The 21,675-nt window shown below is 38.9% G+C and overlaps 1 protein-coding gene across 2 annotated transcripts in view; it reads right to left on the minus strand.

Moving 5' to 3' along the window:
• Positions 1–21,675, minus strand: part of lrba (LPS responsive beige-like anchor protein) — a 917,803-nt gene that overhangs the window by 288,149 nt on the left and 607,979 nt on the right. For both annotated transcript variants that reach the window (XM_041200623.1, XM_041200530.1), the window contains exons 40-42: positions 8,225–8,342; positions 7,061–7,163; positions 5,743–5,858 (exon numbers count right to left, since the gene is read on the minus strand). In XM_041200623.1, coding sequence (XP_041056557.1) covers positions 5,743–5,858; positions 7,061–7,163; positions 8,225–8,342 — 337 coding nt within the window. The remainder of the gene's footprint in view (positions 1–5,742; positions 5,859–7,060; positions 7,164–8,224; positions 8,343–21,675) is intronic.

Consider the following 21,675-nt stretch of genomic DNA (forward strand, 5'->3'; position numbering starts at 1 on the left):
ATCATGAAGCACTTTTTCATTCAGAGAGTAATGAAAATCTTGAACCATCTCCTACAAAAGGCCTTTGTTGTTGGATCAATTGAAATTTTCAAGACAGGAATTGACATTTTTATTAGGTAAGGCTATCAAGAGATATGGAACAAAGATGGGGAAAAGGAGTTGAGATACAGATCATCCATGATCTAATTAAATAGTTTAACAAGTTGAATGGTCTACCCCTCTCCCTGTGATTTTTCTCACCATAGTCAAAAGTCACTGGGGCCCAGTATATGGTTGCTTTTATACTAACATACATTATTTTTTTCCTCCAATAAAATGATTAACAGCTTGAAACAAACATGAAAAACTAAGCTAAGCTGTATAGGAACTTGCTCAAGGTAACATACCAACTTTAAGATAAGGCACATGGGGGTTCTTATTTCAGATAATTTTTGCAAAATAAAGCTTGCAAATAAGATTGCTTTGCTAGACTATTATTTTTTAAATCACATCTATTAATGGACTAAAATTCACAATCATGGGAATTTTAGTTCCAAGGCTTGGAAACTAAATTCAATCTTTTCCCCCATTTTGTTCAAAAGCTTCCCATTTCTAAGCAAAACCATTGTGCAGAACAACATGTAAACAGGTCAGATACTCAAGGTTCAAATATATTTTAATATTTAATAAGATCTGAGTAGTAGTCGTCAAGGCAATAGTGTTACCTGAATCAGCTGAATGGAGGTGCACTCTAATGGGATGAAACAGATAGAGTGTCAACTCTTATCCATTTATTTTCTCCAGAAGGAGCATGGTTAAAAGCTGACAAAACTTATCCCCTGTCCTGGTCATTAAGTCGGAACACTCATTTCCAATGAGAGGTCAGGCTGATCTTAAGAGTTATGAACTAAAGGCCTTAATTTGCATATTGATAAATTGCTGGTAAATCTTTCTAAACTTAAAACAACTTAAAAGTGGAGATGCAAACTAGATTTTATATTTTAACTATTGGATCAATGCTTCAGGTTAAATATTTAATGCCAAATTTGCAACAAAAAAATCAAATCTGAGGAAATTGGGAAAGCCAAACAGATCTTATGGTGTATAAACAATGGAATAGAGTACAACTTCCAGGAATTGTTAATGAGGATGAGACACAGGTATGACCACAATTGGACAATCGTGTATAATTTTGCACACGAATTACAGCAAGCACACCCTAGCATGGTGACAGTGCAATAGCATCTTTGGAATGGGATTGTTTACTCTCAGAATATTCAAGATTCTCAAAGGAACAGAAAAAACAAATTTGACTAATGTGTTTGAAATTGCCACAAACTCAAGGAGCCTAATTGTCAAATAAAGAAAGACATGCATTTATTTTGTGCCTTTCAGGACCAACGGACGTCTCAAAACACTTAACAGCCAATGAAGTACTTAGTCACTGTTATAATGTAGGAACCGTAGGTTACACAGACTGGAAACATGAAGAATGGGCTACCTAGAGAGCAAGTGTGAAAATATATGGGGAAATTAGATATTTTGAGGAACAGTCAATTGAGGTGTATTAGGTCTGGTAGCATCTGTGGAGGAAAAAACAGAGTCAACGTTTTGCGTCTGTATAATTCTTCTTCGGAGCAAAAGAGAGGTAGAAACATAATGGATTTTGTACTGTTTAAGAGGGAGCAGGTGGAGCAAGAAAGGTCAGGGATAGATGGAGTCTAAGGAGAGATTGAAGTTGATGTTGAGGGCTCAAGACAAAGAGAGTGTTAATGGTAGTAGTAAAGACTAAAAAAGGCGCTGATGGTGGCATAAAGGTAAGAGCAGTATGTGTTAATAGCAGAACAAGGGTCAGTGCTCCGTGAAAGCACAACATAGAAACCAGTGACATATGGCCCTGTGTGGGGGGGTGAAATGAGGTTGGGGAAAAAGGATTAAAACATTGAATGAATAAATAAATAAATAATAAATAAAAAGTTAAAATTTAAATTTAAAAAACAAAAAAAAAACAATTGAATTAAAAAAGGGATAAAGATGGAGGAGAGAATTCATGGTCTGAAGTTGTTGAACTCAATATTAAGTCCGGAAGGCTGTAAGGTGCCTAATTGGAAGATGAGGAGCTGTTCCTCCAGTTTGCATTGGGTTTTACTGGAACATTGCAGCAAGCTAAGGAAGGGTATGTGGGCGTCAAGAGAAAGATGGTGTGCTGAAATGGCAAGAGACAGGAAGGTCTGGGTGATGCTTGCAGACTGAGCAAAGGTGTTCTGGAGAGCAGTCACCCAGTCTCCCCAATTTAGAGAAGACCGCATAGGGAGCGGCAAATACAGTAGACCAAATTGAAGGAGGTGCAAGTGAAGTGCTGCTTCACCTGAAAGGAGTGTTTGGGGTTTTGGACAGTGAGGAGGGAGGAGGTAAGTATTGCATCTTCTGCAGTTGCATGGGAAGGTGTCTTGGGGAGGGGATGAGGAGTTAGGGGCGATAGAGGAGTGGACCAGGAAGTCACAGAGGGAACAGTCCATACGGAATGCTGACAGGGGGTGGGGGGTTGAGGGGAACATGTGTTTGGTGGTGGCATCATGCTGGGGTTGGCGGAAATGACGGAGGATAATCCTTTGAATGTGGAGGCTTTTATCTGAGGTATACTAGTCTTGGGATCAGCAAAATTGATGGCACATAATAGGCTTGACAGCAAAGTTGAAGCCCATAGAATAAAAGGGATAGTGGAAGCAAGGGGGTGAAGTTGGCTGAGTGACAGGATTAGTGCTGAATGTTTTTTCTCAGACTGAAGAAGGGCATGCAGTGAAGCTCCACAGGGCACTAGGACCACTGTTTTTCTTGATTAATATTATGGCCTGGAATTAGGGCACAGGACACAATTTCAAGATTTTGCAGATTATATTAAACTTGGAAGTATCATGAACTGAGGAAGATAGTGATAAGATTTCAAGAGGCCTGGAGTGGGTGGACATGTGGCTGAACATGTGACTGATGAAACTTAATTGAGAGAAGTCAACAAGTCATATATAGCACAGATAGAGGACATTCAGCCCACTGAGTTTATGCCAGCTAACCATGGAGCAATCCAGTCAGTCCCATTTCACTGTAATATCTCCATATCCCTGCAAGTTTATTTCCAAGTGCCCATCCAATTTCCTTTTAAAATCATTCATTGTCTATACCTTCACTACTCTTGTGGGCAGCGAGTTCCAAGTCATTACCGCTCCCTGCATAAAAAGAAGTTCTTCCTCACATTCCCCCTGCATCTTTTGTCCAAAACTTTAAATCTATTGCCACTGGTAATTGTACCATCAGCTAATGGGAATAGCTTTTCTTTGTCTACCTTATCCAAACTTGACATAATCTTGTACACATCTATCAAATCTCCCCTCAATCTCCTTTGCTCCATGGGCAACAACCACAGCTTCTCCAACCTAACTTTGTATCTAAAATCCCCCATTCCTGGAACCAATTTGGTAATTTCCCTCTACACCCTCTCAAGGACCCTCACATCCTTCCTTAACTATGATGACCAAAACTAGATGCAATGCTCTGGTGTGGCATAACCAGAGCTTTATAATGGTTCAGCATAACTTCCATGCCTTTGTACTCAATGCCTCTATTTATGAAGTCCAAGATCCCATATGCTTTGTTAACCATTCTCTCAATATGTCCTGTCACTTTCAATGATCAATGCACACTCAGATCCTTCTGTTCCTGCACACTCTTTAGAACTGTGTCATTAAGTCAATATTACCTCTCCCTATCCCTTCTGCCAAAATGCATTACCTCAGATGTCTTTGCATCAAGACCCATCTGCCATCTGTCCGCCCATTTAGCTGGCCTATGTTCTGTTGCAGTTGATCGGTATCAGCCTCAGTGTTTGCCACACCTCTAAATTTGGAATCATTGGTAAATTTTGAAATTCTACACTAACTTCAAATATCCAAGTCATTTATACATATTAAAAAAGCAGTGGTCCTAGCACTGACCCTTGGGGAACACCACTGTCTACCTTCCTCCAGTCTGAAAAAATAGCCATCTACCACAACTCCCTGATTTCTGTCCTTAAGCCAATTTTTTTTATCCAAGTTGACAATGACCCTTCTATTCCATGAGCATAATTTGCTAACCAGCCTTTTGTGTGTTGTTTTGTCAAACACTCTTGTAAAATCTATCTGGACAACATCTACTGCATTCCCTTCATCAATCTAGTCTGTCCCTTAAAAATTTCAATTAGATTAATCAAGTGCAATCTGCCTTTTCTAAATCCATAAGTGATACATTTTGGTAGGAAGAACAAGGAGTAGCAATATAAAAGAGAGGGTACAATTCTAAAAGGGATGCAGGAACAGAGACACCTGGAGCTATATGTGCACAAGCTGATGAAGGTGGCAGAGCAAGTTAAGAAAGGAGTGAAAAACCCTATGGGATCCTGGACTTTAAAACAGAGGCATAGTGTACAAAAGCAAGAAAGTTATGCTGATCCTTTATAAAACACTGGTTTGGACTCACCTGGAGTATTATTCTGGGTATCACACTTTAAGGATGTGAACATTTTAGAGAGATTGCAGAAAAAATTACGAGAATGGTTCCAGGGATGAGGGACTTGAGTTTTAAGGATAGGTTGGAGAAGCTGGAGTTCTTCTCCTTAGAGAACAGAGGGTTGAAAGATTTAATAGAGGTGTTCAAAAATCATGAAAAATCTGGACAGAACAGATGGAGAGAAACTGTTCTCACTGGCAGGAGGATTGAGAACTAGCAGACACCAATTTAAGGTGTAAAAACAAAAAAACTGTGGATGCTGGAAATCCAAAACAAAAACAGAATTACCTGGAAAAACTCAGCAGGTCTGGCAGCATCGGCGGAGAAGAAAAGAATTGACGTTTCGAGTCCTCATGACCCTTCGACAGAACTTGAGTTCGAGTCCAAGAAAGAGTTGAAATATAAGCTGGTTTGAGGTGTGTGTGGGGGTGGGGGGGAGAGAAAGACAGAGAGAAGAGGAGGAATTTAAGGTGATTGGGAAAAGAACCAACACTGACATGAGGAAAAATGTTTTTACGCAGTGAGTGGTTAGGATCTAGAATGTATGTACTGCATGAGAGTTTGGTGAAAGCAGATTTGGTGAAATCAGGGCTTTCAAAAGGGAATTGGATAAGCACCTGAAGAGAAAAAAAAAAGTGTAAGGATACAGGGAAGGGTGGGTTGGCGGGTTGCTCTTGCAGAGCGCTGGCACGGACATGATGGCCCAAATAGCCTTTTTCTGTGCTGTCATGATTCTATAAGAAGGTTTTGCAATCCTGTACTTTTGTTCCTTATTTTAACTTTACTATGCTGAACGTTTGCATATGATGAAATAGTGAAGGAGATAAAGTACAATTAAATTCTCACTTTCATTTAACTGACATTTGTGAAAGTCTTATGGTTTTAATATCTGTTAAAAATGTAATAGTCTACTATTTCCTTTTAAAGAGCAATGGAAACTCAGATCTTTTATATATTCTTAAAGGTGAATTTTCTTGAGATTTCCTCTAGTTTCATGCTGGATGCTTTCCAACACACATGCAGAGTCTGCTTTCAGAGCCAATTTGAACATCAGCCTCAAAACATTTCAGACTCAAGTTTGGACCAGCTTTCATATTATAATATTTTGCCTCTTAGTTGCTAGCATGCAGTTTTCAGAACCCTTATATCTTAATAACAGATACTTACGGTACATCATTTAAAAGAACATTATTTTAAATAAAATCTGCAGTATTTCTTTACCAGCTACTGTATTGAGGAACATGAGGTATTCAAAATTGGAAATTTCTCTCCGCTGCCAACGCTGCATCATATTGGACGCTTTGAAAAGTTGCCGGGGGCTAGCCAGGGTGATCCGTCTGCAGGTCAGAGGGAAAATCAAAAATTATAAAAATATTACAGAATTTATTTGTTGGATCACAGCAAATGTATAGATTACATTATTTATTTATTTAAAAAAACATTTTTTGCAGTTTCATGTACTTGATTAGCAAATTATAATTTAATTTTTCAACTGGACTGGTGAAACCACTGTCCTCCTATACGAGGTGATTTGACTCCAATCTTAATAAACATACAAAATAGATTACAGTAGCTAACTTTCCACATAACCTACATTTTCAGTTTGAATAAGGGTGATCTGAGTTGAGCAATATTCTCACTCAATTCAGCCCAGACTAATTTCATGCAATGTTGAAACGTTACGCCACTGCACTGTCTGCAGAAAAAATTTAAATTGCACTCATCTCATGCAAAGATGATTACAATATAATTCCTATTTTTTTAATGAAATAAAAGGTGGTAATTTCCAGTCTGAACTCAGCTTAGTCAGCAATCTGACCTGGTTTCCTGATGCTTCACTCACAACCAGTTGCAATTTCACAACTAACGTAATTTCATGGCCATAATGTAATTGAATGGAATGAAAGAATATCACTAGGAAATTAGTAGAACTTTCCATAGGTATAATCATTCTGTTTAACTTTCCCCACCACAAATTTAAAAGTCTCTCTCTCACGGCATCTGAAAACATTCAACACAAACAGAATGAAGTCTGACAAAAATTATAGTTGACAGCAACTGGATATTGTCATATGGCATGATTCGCATTCTTCGTTACTTTCGAAAGGCAGTTTGCTCAGTTTCACAGCTGCGCTAAGTTCAATTAGTTCAACAAGGCCAAGTTGACACAATGCAGTGCCATTTTTGCACTGATTTATGTATTTGGCATTAATACAGAATATGACAAATTTTAATGAATGAAACTGTTTTTAAGCAATAAAACAATTCCAATTTTGGTTTTGAGTTCTTGGTTCATCTTTGGACAAAATAACACAGATGGTTTCCTGGGGGCATGTATTTCTACTAGCCAAAACCATTGAACCCTAAAATCCTGATTTCTTTCTACAACTATAAAACAAGTAATGATCCAGCACATTCTTCTAAACACATTTTTGATCAGGAAGTACAAAAGTACAAGGAAATAAGAAAAAGTGCACTTTTAAGAATACTTTGTAATGATAATATAATGAAAAATAACAGTACATTTTGAATAATATACCTGGTTTGGGGTAGCCCGAAACCTGTACCAACTCCAACACGGGGCAAACAGTGAACAACTTTCTTCACTGTAGCTTGGTCTGGGAAGTTGAACATGACAGCAGCTGCCAAAGAAACAAACAATAAAAGAACATTTTTTAACATGACATCACCTTCTGTGATTTATATTGTATTTTTGTTTAATAGAACATCTCTTTGCAATTAGATATATAACAGATGCAGAATTGCAAGCCCCTTTGTCTACACATAAATCACAGTTTTCAATGGGCAACGGGTTATTTCCGCTTCTTTGCTGAAATCCATTCCCAAAAAAGATTTCCTGCTGCAAACATGACCATGTATTTAAACAAACTTTGCTGCATGGACATCATCACAAAGTTTGAGTTGTCTACTTCAGTGATTTTTGGGGAAAAACGTGTCACAATTTTAACTCGTGCAAGGTCAACAGATCCATTAACCATTTCACAGAAGGAGAATTTAGTTACAGTGCTACACTTTTTTTGGAGATGTTCCAACATGTATGTTTATTATGAAATCTATACAGTCCAGAGGTTCACTTTTAGCTTGAATTTTGGAAATGCGAATTAATTCTGAATTTTGAACAACATTTTGATTACCTATTAAATGGCTATCTATATTTTTAATAGGATAATTTAAGTATAAGAATTAATGATAGCATGCCTGCTTCAGTGATGTTTTACTAACCTGTGTACAGCTTATAATGAAAGTATACAATTTTCTAAAAAAAAAAAATTTGACAATCTATATCTTGCAATTCAATAGTTTTACTGAATTATTGGCTCAAGATTGATAGTTATGGAAAACAATACTCTGATTAAGCTTATTGGGGGCAAATGCAAGAATCATTAGAATGGCAACCTCGAAAGTGAAAAATATTATATGAAATCACAACTTTTACAGTTCTAAATGTTGCTCCTTCAGTAAAACAACTTGAATGCTTCAGGTGAATTTTAAATAGTGTTTACTAAATATACCTATTTTCATTCTTTACTCAGAAAAGTTGGAAAGTGTTCCACATACAAATCTCTCTAAACTCAGTTTAAAAGAAATAAATGTAATAACATCAGGCAATTTAAATAGTTAAGCAGAAATATACCAACTAAGAGCATTAATTTCCAAAGACCATTTTAAGAGTAAGACTTACTTCTATTGGCAATAAAAATTTCCAGTGCAGTATTCTGCAGCAGATAGCGCCTGGAGAAAATAGCACGGATTTCGGTGAACAGCCATTTTCCATGAAGTCCTTCAGTGTATGTCAAAATCTAGAGAAAAAGATGGAAACAAAATGCTAACCATGCAGAGAGAATAGATATATGAACTGATTCTAACAAGCTTCTATTTTATTAATGAAAGCATACAAATAGTTTAACTGAAGTGTTAAGATGGATTGTATAGTATCTTCCAAATGTGAGGTCACAGAAACAAATTGTTGAAGGATGTGATCTTCTCATGTTCTTCATTTATGTTTGTTCACAAAATCACTCTCATATGTTGCATTATTATTTATTAAACAACTCAGTATGTTGACACACAAACCACGTGCGCAAAAAAGCACCCTGATACAAAAATACATATTACTGGTGATACATCAATTGTAACATATGCTGTACCTGAATGATGTCATACTAAATTTAAAATTAAGGTGACCAAATGCATGGATGCGTACATACACACACACCTTAAAATAGAAATACTTTGAGTTCTCAGTGGTACATTTACACCAAATTTACTAGCATATGCACTGTTCTGAAGCAACCATCACTTATAGTTTACTGATGCAACTGATGTAAAATAAAAAGACAAGCACAAACGAAACACAGTAAACTGAATATGCAGGGCAGATAGGTTTCCAGCTAAACTGTTAGTGGAATGACTCACAATGATGTGTATGGATTACCATAATAAAGCTTAATTATTTATTTCTCAAAGAAATGTTAGTTTAATACCTCATACTTCAACGTGTTAGCTTTTAGAAACAACTTCTTCCTTTATCAAAAAGAATAAATGCAGTTTCTAGAATACATTTTCTAAAATGAATTTTCATTAAATCACTTTTGGAGGAATGAATGGCAATGGGTCCTTATACTGATCAAAACCTTTTAATCCCATATACAGAAACGTTCAAAGCAATATGCTGCCTATGTAAAAGGTTAAGTATCATTTTGTCAGCTAAACCTAAACAAAAAACTGCAAATGAACTCGGCATAATCTCTCCATGGAATTAGTGGTTGTCAGAGTAACTCGTTACAATGCCTGTCATCTCAGCTGACACACACAGATGCTTAGTCTGCCTGCACAATTCAAACTAATCCTATCCTTAGCCTGAAACCACTTTGTGTCTTTGTTGCTCCAGTTTTGCCTTTTATTTTAAAGCCTAATTATGAAGGTGTTAAGGGACAACCGGATTGGGCCACTTTTCTGCCACTATGTAGAAGAGAGCATTAATCACAAATATTCAAATAGGACTAACAGGCGAAGAAGGCTCATGATAAGAGTTTCTTAAAGTACTCATTAAAACAAGGTGACAGTAGTGAGGAACAGCTGAGGCCTGGCTAAGCAAGTCTGATTCCTCCCTGGAATAGTATCTGCCTGATCTGCAGCTTCACATCAAAGTCTCTGGAGTTCAATTAAAACTGGATTAGGTGCAAACAGCCCATCTTTGGGACTTTTAGGTCTCTGGCACTCTCTCATTGACAGTACCCCAGATGACGGCCTCTGCCTCAACTGAACCAGTTGCCATAGAAACTGCATCACTGCCTTTGCTGTGCAATGGCATGCACAAGATACATTTGAAAGGTGCAGCAAAGAAAAAAAAAGGTGGAACTTATTTTAAGCATTTGAGTGAGTGATTCTATGCTTTTTATCTACAATTAGCTTGTTGAGATGACTGAATGCTTGCATCCTGTTTTATTCAACTGAAACAGTTGCATCAAGATGCACTGTGCATACTACCAAGAATACAAGAAGTGTAGCAGTAAATAAAGTTCAGTGGTTTGCATACTACCTTCAAATCCAGCTTTGTAAGATGTTTAATTCAATGTACTTCCTATCCCACCCCCAACCCCTATGAACTCAAAAGAGCAGTTTGTGATTTCAGTATTTGTTTCCTTCTTTTGTTAAAACAGCATGCTGAAACAATATCTGAGACAGATGGCATGGAATCAGGTGAATAGCAAATATGGGTTTCTCCTTGTAGACTAAAAGGGAAAAAAATGCCCATTGGCCAAACTGTTTTGTATTGGACCCTGCTAATGGATTGTATGAAAAAAATCAAAGAAAGGACAAGTGTAACTGAAAGATATCTACTCAACAGCACTTCCAAAGTGATTGTTTTTTTTGTAAATGGTTTGCAGTAAATATCCATATAAGTAATGCAACAATGATATGTCAAGTAATAAACTATTTAACTCAAAGTTGTGTTTTGTGACTTCTCTTTAATTCTCTTTAGTGCTCTATCAACTACAACAGGGACCTGCCTGTAAGCAGGACCAACATTCTCTGAGCATGTCCAATCCTATTTGGTCTATTTAGCTCCCTCTTTCTAAATAAATTACTCTAGAACGACTCACGAACAATAGCAATGACTCTTGTGAAATTAGCTTGCCATTTCATTTAAATTAAGTGCAAGGAATTTTTAATGGTTTCAATGATCAATTACTGGATACACAGCACATAACAAAAACAGTAAGTGGGTCAACGTAGAGAAAATTAGTGTGTAATATTTCTGACATTTTCAAAATTATCTTGCATTTCAGCTCTCATTTAAAGTATGGTACTAAAATATCTTTGGCATTGAGAGTTATAAAACAGAATTGTGGAAAAATGAGTAGATTCCTCCCTGGGCACAGCTTAAGGGCTAAATATTTACAGCAAATTTATAATTAGGCTACAAACTCAATTTATCAGAGTAATTATTTCAATTTACTCTCATTGTTCCAGGCAGTTCAATGACAGAATTTTAAAAAAAAATTAAAAGCAATGTGACCCATTTCCTCATTACTCAATCATTTTTTTTAAATCTTGTGTTTTCTCTTTCAATTACTGGTGGAGATGATAAACCAGCAACAAATGATATATCAAGTCATTTTATCTTATCGCTTAGAGGCTCAGTGACAATGAAGTTCATATTTCACTGGTTTCATTGAAGATTGTGAAAATTACTTGCCCCTTTGACCTCAAATTTCACTCTAAGACAGAAATTTCTCTTCTGCAAAGTAATGCAATTTTTCAGGTGTCAACCTTTAGCCCAGCTTTAAAAATTAATTTCATTTATATTAACCATGATATTGATATTTTCATGGGTTCCCTTAAGAACACCCTTTGATACATGAAGCACTGACTGGCAAATTGATGTCTCTAGGACAACCAAAACTATTTTATTCAATTCTGCCACATCAGACAGATTTATGACAGTCTGAAATTCTTATTTTGTAATGTAATATTTGTGCTGGACGGATGCACCTCAGAGCCCCTTGCCTGTAAATAATTTAGAATGCCACTAGCTGGGACTTCCCCTTTTGCTCTCTGTTTCCATTTGAAATCATGCTTAGAGAAAAATAGCCTCAAGATGTGACTGCAACAAGAGCTACACTTTATTTGCATTTCTATGAGTGAACAAAGCTGATAAGGTTCATCAGACAAGGTACTGTGGCGTATACAAATGAAGTTTAGATAAGTATGTGGGTCCCTTCAGAGCTACCTCACAAGAATCTTCCTAAATCTAAAATACTGTCATCTCACCTCCCTGTTGGATTTTGATTGATTGCACCTCTTCCTTATGTTCATTAATCTCATCACCTTATCTTTTATACCACTTCATTTTACCAGAAAGGTAATAATAAAACCCTCATCCATTATCCTTTTACTGATCTATTCATGTGGAAATGGTTAATAACATGTTACAAATTGAGCTTCAATCACCTAATTTTCTCTTTTGTCAAAGGCACATTAGCCCAAAACCAAAAAAAACTATTTGTTTCATAAAGATGAAGATTATCAGTGGTGACATTTGAAGTCAGCATTTTCAAGGTTTCTTATTAAAATCATCCAAGTACCATCATATATGTTGATATCCAAACACAAGCTTCGATTCATCAGTTTGTTACAATACAACAATCTTGTCATCTCACCAAAACTCCAGCAGCACGAAACAAGTAGCAATGTAGAATGAATGGACCCTTTATGAATTCATGTCTCATGTTAAATGATTAGCAAATAAGAGAAAATAGTGTCCATTCACAAAAATTTCATGCATTGGAAAATAGAAAATTTTCCCATTATTAATAAAGCATGACTTGGTAAGCATAGAGATGGTTTTCCAGCTTCATTTTAAAGCATTATCCAGTACCTTCAATCGCAAATCAATTTATATTTTAAACATTTCTCTCAATATTTTCCTATTCAATCAGGATGAAATAAACAACCTTTGTTTATTCAGCAAATAAGGAAAGTAGATCTGACTGTACGGTTATATTATTCTGTAAACTGTAACAGAAAACAGATCTGAATGATTCCGAGTGGTCAAGAGATTGCAAATATAACAAGAGTGTTGGGGATTTAGTAAAGCCTCTTGGACTGTTGAATATTTGCATTTTGAACAGTTCAGTGCCCTTTTGAGCTGCACTGCAAAAAAGCATCAATACATACTGTGAAACCTCAAGAGACTTTGCTAGTGCTAGAAATAAAATGCACAAGGCAAAACGTTTTTGCAACTTGCCATCCACAGAGCACTGATCAGGTAATTGGTCAGAAGGTTAAACAGTATTGGTGCATACTGCTTCATTAGATGCAACAGTCTTTCACTCATTATGCTACATTTTTATAAAGCAAAGAACTCCAGTGTTACAGATCATTGGTTTGGTGCTGAAATAACTGCATCTTTATCTAGTGCTACTGACTGGCCTCTCTGCACTCCATATGCATTTTTTTACAATCAGACATGTCATTTCCCATCAGTAAATGAGTTCATCAAATTAATGAGCATTCACACAAATCTGGCTTTTAATGAAAGCACGTACCACTGTGGCATGGGCTCTGCCCCAGTGCTGCCAAAATGCAGTTGATGAAACCAAGACACAAATTCCACAATACACTTTGCATGTCTCCTTCATCCAATTAATTCACTATAAAATGGTTTTCCACCCATGTTTTCTGTGCAATGGCTTAGAAACAGGGATACAGTTGTGTTCTCAGGAAAAAAACATCAGCAGGTTGCTATGCTAAACAAAATAAAAACATAATTAAGTCATAATGTGTATCAGGGACTAAATGTCTATTCAACTGTAAAATACATTCATAAACTCCAAGTATAAGATAAGTGACAGATCATTTTAGTGTGACAGAACAAACTTGAGATTTTATTTCAAATGCCTGTGAAGATCAACAATGGCTAAATTCCCCTGTGTTTGTTTGCTAGTATATATTTGGGTATATTTTATATGTTTATTTCCGTGTGCGCATACACACACACACATACACACCCCTGCACAGAATATAAAATGAAGAATATATTACACCTAGGACAGTAGGTAGGCTGTTGCATAATAAAAGGCAATGGGATATAAAAGGACAAAAGCAAAATCCTGCAAATCCAAAATAAAAACAGAAAATGCTAGAAATACTCAGGTCTGGCAGCATTTGTGGAGAGAGAAACAGAGTTAACATTTCAGGTCTGTGACCTTACATCAGAACTGTTCTGATGAAAGGTCACAGGCCTGAAATGTTCATCCTTTCCCTCTCCAAAGGTGTTGCCAGACCTGCTGAGTATTTCCAGCATTTTCTGTTTTTATTGTAGTATGTAAAAGAAGTCAAGTAATATAATTAACTATGCTTATTTGACTAGTAATTTTCACTCCTCTTCTAATGAATGCAGACTTTTCCTGACTGACCCCTTCTTTGTTGACCTTCTTGTTGTAAACCTTCATTGTGAACCTAGACAGAGCATCAAAAGGCAACTGGACAACAGGGGATGGCTGAGCACAATTCTGATCTTACCTGACACCTACGAGCACATGCACTTTCTAACTGCTCAGTAGTGGAAGCCCTGGTTGATTATTTTTCCATTCCTTGACCAAGGGTGCTGAAGCCAATTCACGCCCAGCTAGGATTTTGTAGAATCATAGAAGTTTACAGCACAAAAGAAAGCTTTCAGCTCAATATATCTCAGCCACCAAAAAATGAGAGATCTACTTTCCAGCTCTTCAGCCATAGCCCTGAAGATTATAGTGCTTCAAGTTCATATCCAAGTACTTTTTAAATGTGATGAAGGTTTTAGCCTCTACCATACTTTCAAGCACTGAGTTCCAGATCCCCACATCCCAGACAAGAATTCTCAATTCCCCTCCAATCCATCTATCATTTCCTTAAATTTGTGCCCACTGATTATTAACTGGTCTCCTAATGAAAATAGGTTAACCTTTCAAACCACTCATAATTTTATACATTTCAAACAACTCTCCCTTTATCCTCCTTGGTTCCAAAGAAAACAACTCCAACCTATCCAACCTTTCCTCACAGTTAAAATTCTCCATTCCCAGCAACATCCTCATAAATTTTCTCTGTACCCTCTCTAGTGTGATCATAGCCTTCCTGTAATATGGTGATCATAATTGTATGCAATGTTCCAGCCGTGGCCTAACCAGTGGTTTATACAGTTCTAGCATAACCTCCCTGCTCTTATATTCTATGTCTTGGCTTATAAAGCAAGGTATCCTGTATGCCTTCTTAACCATTTTATCTATCTGCTTTGACACCTTCAGGGATCTGCAGGCATGTACTTCGTGATCCTTCTGTTCAGCTGCACTTCTCAATATCCTACCAGTTATAGTGCATTCCTGCTTTGCCTGTTCTCCCCAAGTGTATTACTTCACATTTCTCTGGATTGAATTCCATCTGCCATTTTTCTGCCATCTGACTACATTGATATCTTCTTCCAGTCTACAGTTTTGTTTATAATTGGTTCATGAGATGTGAGCGTCACTGATAAGGCCAGCATTTATTACCCTTCCCTTGAGAAGGTGATGGTGAACCGCTGCAGCTCATGTGGTCTAGGCATACCCATGGTGCTGTTAAGGAGGATGTTCTAGATTTTGACTCAGCGACAGTGAAGGAATAGAGATATACTGGTAGTTCTAAGTCAGAATGGTAAGTGACATGGAGGAGAGGCTGCAGGTGGTGGTGTTCCCATGCACCTGCTGCCCTTTTCCTTTGAGGACAAAGATTTCACAGTTTTGGAAGGTGCTGTCAAAGGAAGTCTGGTGAGCTTCTGCAGTGAATTATCACTGCTGTCATTGTGCGTCAATGGTGGAGAGAGTGAATGTTTCCAATGGTGGATGGTGTGCCAATCTAACAGCCTGTTTTGTCCTGGATGGTGTTGAGCTTGAGTGTTGTTGGTGCTGCACTCATCCTGGCAAGTGAAGAATAATCCATCACACTCTTGACTTGTGCCTTGTGGAAAGGTGGACAGGCTTCGGAGAATCAGGAGGTGAGTTAACGCACCGCAGAATTCCCAGCCTTCGATCTGCTCTTGTAGCCACAGTATTTATATGGCTGGTCCAGTTCAATTTCGATTCAGTAGTAACCCCCAAATGTTAATGGTGGGGGAATTCACACAATTGAATGTCAAGGTTAGATTCACACTTGTTATTCTCTGGCACTTAAGGGACAAGTAATATGCGTGCCACAAATCAGCCCAATCCTGAATGTTGTCCAGCTCTTGTTGAATGCGTGCACAGACTGCTTCAGTATCTGTGAAGGAGGAATTTTACTGAACACTGTGCAATCATCAGCAAACATCCCCACCTCCGACCTTATGATGGAGTGTAGGTGATTGATGAAGCAGTTGAGGATGGCTGGGCTGAGGGCACTACCCTGATGAACTCCTGTAGCGATAATTGGGCTGAGATGATTGGCATTCAAAAGTCAACAAGCACAGCCATCTCCCTTTGTGCTAGGTATGATTCCAACCAGCGAAGAGTGTCCCCGATTCATACTGTCTCCAATTTTGCAAGGGCTCCTTGATGTCACACTTGGTCAAATGCTGTTTTGATGTCAAGAGCAGTCATTCTCACCTCACCTCGAATTCAGCTCTGTTGTTCCGGTTTGGAGCAGGGTTATATGAAGTTTGGAGCTGAATGGCCCTAGCAGAACCCAAACTAAATATCCATGAGATTATTGCAGAGTAAGTGCCAATTATTAGCACAACCAATGACACCTCGATCACATTGCTGCTGATTGACAGGAGACTGATAGGATGGCAATTGGCCAGATTAGATGTGTCCTGTTTTTATCCTGGACAGGACACATCTAAGAAAATTTCCACATTGCCGGGTGGTGTCCAGTGTGGCCGTTGCACTGGAACTGCTTGGCTGGGGGCATAGCTAATTCTGGAGTACAAGTTTTCAGTACTATTACTGGGATGTTGTCAGGGCTCAGCCTTTGCTGTATCCAGTGCCTTCCTATTTCTCAATATTATAGCGAGTGAATTGAATTGGCTGAAGATTGCCATCTTTGATGTTGAGGAGCTTGAGGAGGATAACGAGATGGATCATCCACTTGGCACTTCTGGCTTAAGATAGTGACAAGTGCTTCAGCTCTGTCTTTTTTACTTATGTACTGGACTCCATCATCATTCAGGATGGGCATGTTTGTGTAGCTTCCTAGTCTGGTTTGTCGACCACCATTCATGACTGGATGTGGCTGGACTGCAGAGCTTTGATCTGCCTATCAAATGCTGCTTCCACTTTTTGACATGCATGTAGCCCTGTGTTATAGCCTGGTGCTACTCCTGGCATACTCTCCGACACTCTTCATTGAACCAGAATTGGTTCTCTAGCTTGATCGTAATAGTTGGAGGATGTGCCTGGCCATGAGGTTGCAGATTATGGTGAAATATAATTCTCTTGTCGCTGATGGCCACAGTGCCTCATAAGATCTGTTCTGAATCTATCCTGTTGAGCACATGGTAGTGGTACACCACACTCACCATCAACCTCATGGCCAATCATCTGCAAATTTGATGCCTGCTATGTTTAAGTTATCAATTAAATATGCCACAAAAAGCAAAGGACCTCGTACTGGACCCTGCAGAATCCGACTGGAAACAGTCTTCCAGGCACAAAACCACCACTGACCGTTACCCTTTGCTCCCTGTCACTGAGTCAACAAAGACTGAAAATTGGACCCAATAACTTCTGTTTGCACAACTCAGTGTTACACTGGGTGCCTTTATCCCTTAAGCTTTTGGGATGATCTGAGTGAAGAAACAGGACAGAGTTCTCCCAGCTCTGGGTGGTGGTGCAGGGCAGGGAAAATATAGGGTTGCTGCAAAGGGTTGGCACCCCAATGCATTCCTGTTGCCAGGAAAGTTTCCCAGTGGCAAGCAGGGAGGCAACAGGGCATTGGGTGATTATCTAAATAGAATCAATGTGCAGGGTTACGGGCAAAAGGCAGCAGACTGGTACTAAGTTAAAATGCTCAGAGAGCTGGTGCAGACATGATGGGCCCAATGGCCTCCTTCTACACCATAACAATTCTGTGATTGATTGGCTGCTGAATGGAAGCAGGTAGCAAATTAACATATTTAATGCCCCACTTACAGGCAATTCAGAGGGCCCACTTGGCACATGTGGAGGCTGCCAACTCCATGGAGACAGCCTCCCTGTGGTAGTTCAGGGGACTGTGATCCACTGGAGCTGGAGTCCCCATGACCTTAAGAGGGGCCACAGGAAGACAGGAAGGAAAGGCAGCTATTTGGAAGAGTTTCACTCTAATTGGGGGGTGGGGGGGCAGGCGTTGCCTGCTTGGCTGCTCAGGATTATTAATTTAAAAACTTACCCCTCTGAAGGCATGTTCAAGTTGAGCTGCCCACCGATCTCCTACCTGGCTCAGCAGTGCCTACTTCTCCCGGTGGGACTGCCAAGGTTTCAGAGCTGCTAGCCCTCTAATTGAGCTGGTAGTATCGGGAGCCCACCCACTGTCCTTAAATCGGTCCCGGCATCAGGATCCTGAAGCCCGTGGGAAAATTCAGCACAAGGAGTGAAGAGCAAGACTGAGCTGGAACTACCACCCAAGAGAGGTACATTGGTTCACAAAGGGGTGTCTCATGGCATGAGGTGATGACAAGACCAGGATTAACTAACAAGGAGCTCCAGCCAACATTTTTCAGGGCATGATACAAAATTGTTTTTTCTGGGGGGCGGGAAATAAAGTGCTATTTACTATTACTGGACTGCTGCCGGGTAATGGGATAAAGGTTATGGTGCTTAAGAGGAACCAAGTGAAAGCCATGGTTGTTGGCTTTGCAACAATGGGCTAAAGGCATCCACCATTGTTAAAGTGGTGCTTCGCTTTTATTGGATTTTATTTTTTACAGGCTTCTTTTTATGTGGTGCAGGGATTAAAAAAAAGAACATGCAACATCTTTGACAATAGCAAAAAACTGCAGATCCAGAAAATCTGAAATGGAAACAGATAATGCTGGAAATACTCAGCTGGTCAGATAGCATTTGTGGGGAGAGAAACAGCTAGCATTTCAGGTCGATGACCTTTCACCAAGGTGAAACTCTGGCCAGAATTTTGACCTTGATGGGCGGGTGGGCCCCACTGGCCCGGCGGCGGGCGGGCAGCTGAATTCCGTTGCTGAAACAGGGCTAGCTGCCATTTTACATGGGTGGGCCAATTAAGGCCCGCCCAGTGGCCTGCCCAACAGGAAGCACTATGCGCTTCCTGTGCAGTGGGTGGACGGATTCCCCATCTGTCTAAGTGCGATCTTTCGTGCATGCACGCGAAAGAGCGCACTGTTCCCTGAGACTAAGTGCTGTCTCAGGGAGAGCGCTGAATGTTTAAAAAACTTTTAAATAGAGAAAGAAAAACATTATTAACATGTCCCCCTCATGTGGCACTGTCACACAAGATGGGACATGTTAATAAATATGATTGAAATTTTAATAAAACTTTTTAAAAACTGGGATGAAACCTCATCCCGCCAGTGGACGAGGTTTTATCTTTTTTCAGAAGCCCGCTGGGGCACCTGGCCTGCCCGCCAGCCTTAAGGTTGGACAGGCAAGTCTTTCAATGAGCTTAATGATCCTGTCAATGGCCCCAATTGGCCATTGACAGGTAAGCGGGCGAACAGCTGATTTCATTCTCCGCCCACCTTCCTAAAAATTTAAATGGACCGGGATGACGTCGGGGGTTCATCCCGGGTCATTTTCCTGTCGGCAAGCGGGCCCTGCCCCCAAATTGCCAACGGGAAAATTCTGGCCTCTAACTCTGTTTCTCTGGGCACAGATGCTGCCTGACCTGCTGAGTACTTACCGCATTTTCTGTTTTTACATAAGACCATTGACTTCTCCTAATTAAGTATAAGGATCAAGTTGGAGCCAGAATTGGATGGGAAACATCAGACAATTGACACACAACCACGCAGATGCCTTAGTGCAGCAGGCAAAGATAATTTTGGCAGAACATGTATCAAATGAGGACAACAGGTGGTCAAGCAGTACACTCAAAAAGTGCATGCAGACACAAGTCTTATTCTAGATAAATAATAACTATTTCACCAAAAACAACCTTTGAATGTTCAATTTGCCATCATGAGACCACTGCTAGATGATTTAATTCATTTACACTAAACCTCTCAATACAATACTAGTGGCATGTGATGCAACTTGAATAGGCAGTTACCTGTCTGCATCAATTAAGGTAGAACTGGCGGAACATTGTATCTTAATTTTATTAGGAAAGTTTTTGATTAATAACGTTCAAGAAGTGCCTTAGAATATATGTTACGTTAAAGGTGTTACAGAAACGAGAGTTGTTATTGTATATATGCAAATACATGCATAAAATAATAGTCTGAAACTCCAGTTTTTCTTGAACAAGTAAAGCTTGGACAAGGAATTCACATCTGACTAAACTCGATTCTTTTGTAAAAGGGACAAGCATGGTAGATAAGAGTGCCTCCTGACGTTGACATGGCTTTCCAGAGGCACTTGATGAGGTTCCACATAAGAGATTGTTATGAAAATTGAAAGTATATGGAATTAGAGGTAGTCTTGTGGCATAGTAATTGGTTAGGAGGTAGGAGACAGAGTAGGGATAAAGGCAGGGCTCCTTGACAGGCAGGATTTGACAATTAAGTGCTGTGATTAGAGCCTCAGCTTTTCACCATATATTTAAATGACATGGATGAAGGAATAGGGAGTTCTATATCCGAGTTTTTGGATGATACTAAGTTGTGTAGCTAGGAACAGGGAAGTCACAAAAGAACCGAGACAGATAGAGTGGGCAAAAGTATGACAGACGGAAGTTCAATTATGATGAACTGTGAAATAGTTTGGATCTGTGAAGGACAAATTCAAATACTTCTCATTGGCAAGAGACTAGAAACTCTGATCGAGCAAAAGGGATATAGATGTCCACATGCCCACATCAGTAAAAGCTAGTGCACAGGTACCAAAAGTAATCGAGGAGGGTATTGGATGTTTGCCTTAATTCCACCCTCCACTACTTACACTGATCTCTTCGTCTAATTCTGTTTTTGTCTCCTGCCTATTTGTGTTTTCCAGCTACTCATTTGCTTCTGTTTTCCTCTCTGTGATTCCTGTTTCTTTGGCCTCTCTTAACCTCCTTTAACCTCTTTGTTTTATACCCTTCACTTTTCTCCCAATTCCAATGAATAAGCTACTGGAAAATGACCAGATAGAACATGAAGGAGTGCTACAGCATGGCTATTGGGAATCGATGTCATAATTTTCAACGTTTTGGTGTGTTTACATTAGGACTTTTACAGTAAGATTCCAAATGGGGGAATCAGCTGCTGGACAAGGTTCATTAAATATGGAAATGGAGAGACAAAACAATGCACTTACAAGTTCAGGATGTTCAGAAGCCTGACAGAGTATGCTGCGCTACTTGTGAAAGAGAAAAAGGGGAAGTTATAACAGTCAAGGTGATGGTAAGTTTGCAAATTATGTGATTTTTTAAAAAATAAACATTATTTTGAGGATGTAGAGTAGGATAATTGAAAAACTGTCACAAAGGCTAAATCTCAGAGTGTAGTTGGTATAATTTATTTCTTGGTGTGATGTAATGAGGAAAAGAATTTGAAACGTGAGTATAAGGTTTGTAAAATAACACAAAAATATAGGCTAAATGGAAAAGAAAATTATTAGATTTGATGGTCAGGAGAGATTGAAGAAGTTTTATCAAGTTAAATAAATGCAGTGTACACAGACAGGCACATCTCAAATATGTACATTTGAAAGATAAACCCTCTGTCTCCTATTATATTCCTAGATGTTAGTCACTTTGATTTCTTACACTGCCTGTATATAGTCTGGTCAGAAGGTTTTTTTTAATGCCTCAGTGAGTTTGGAGTTAATTGGAACAGAAGCCAAGCCTTTAATGCAGAGTCATTAAAATTAAGCTCAGTATACTAAATTCTTATAAAAAAACAAAAGGTTCTTGAGACCCCGAAGCAACAATAAAGTAGCAACTTGCTTAAAACAATGACTAACAATTGACTTACAAACTAGACTGATCTTCATTCCTAAGTTTGATTAAAATCTTAATACGGGATCACAAAGTAGTCAA

This window comes from Carcharodon carcharias, chromosome 1 (assembly GCF_017639515.1).
Source record: "Carcharodon carcharias isolate sCarCar2 chromosome 1, sCarCar2.pri, whole genome shotgun sequence".
Lineage (NCBI taxonomy): Eukaryota > Metazoa > Chordata > Chondrichthyes > Lamniformes > Lamnidae > Carcharodon > Carcharodon carcharias.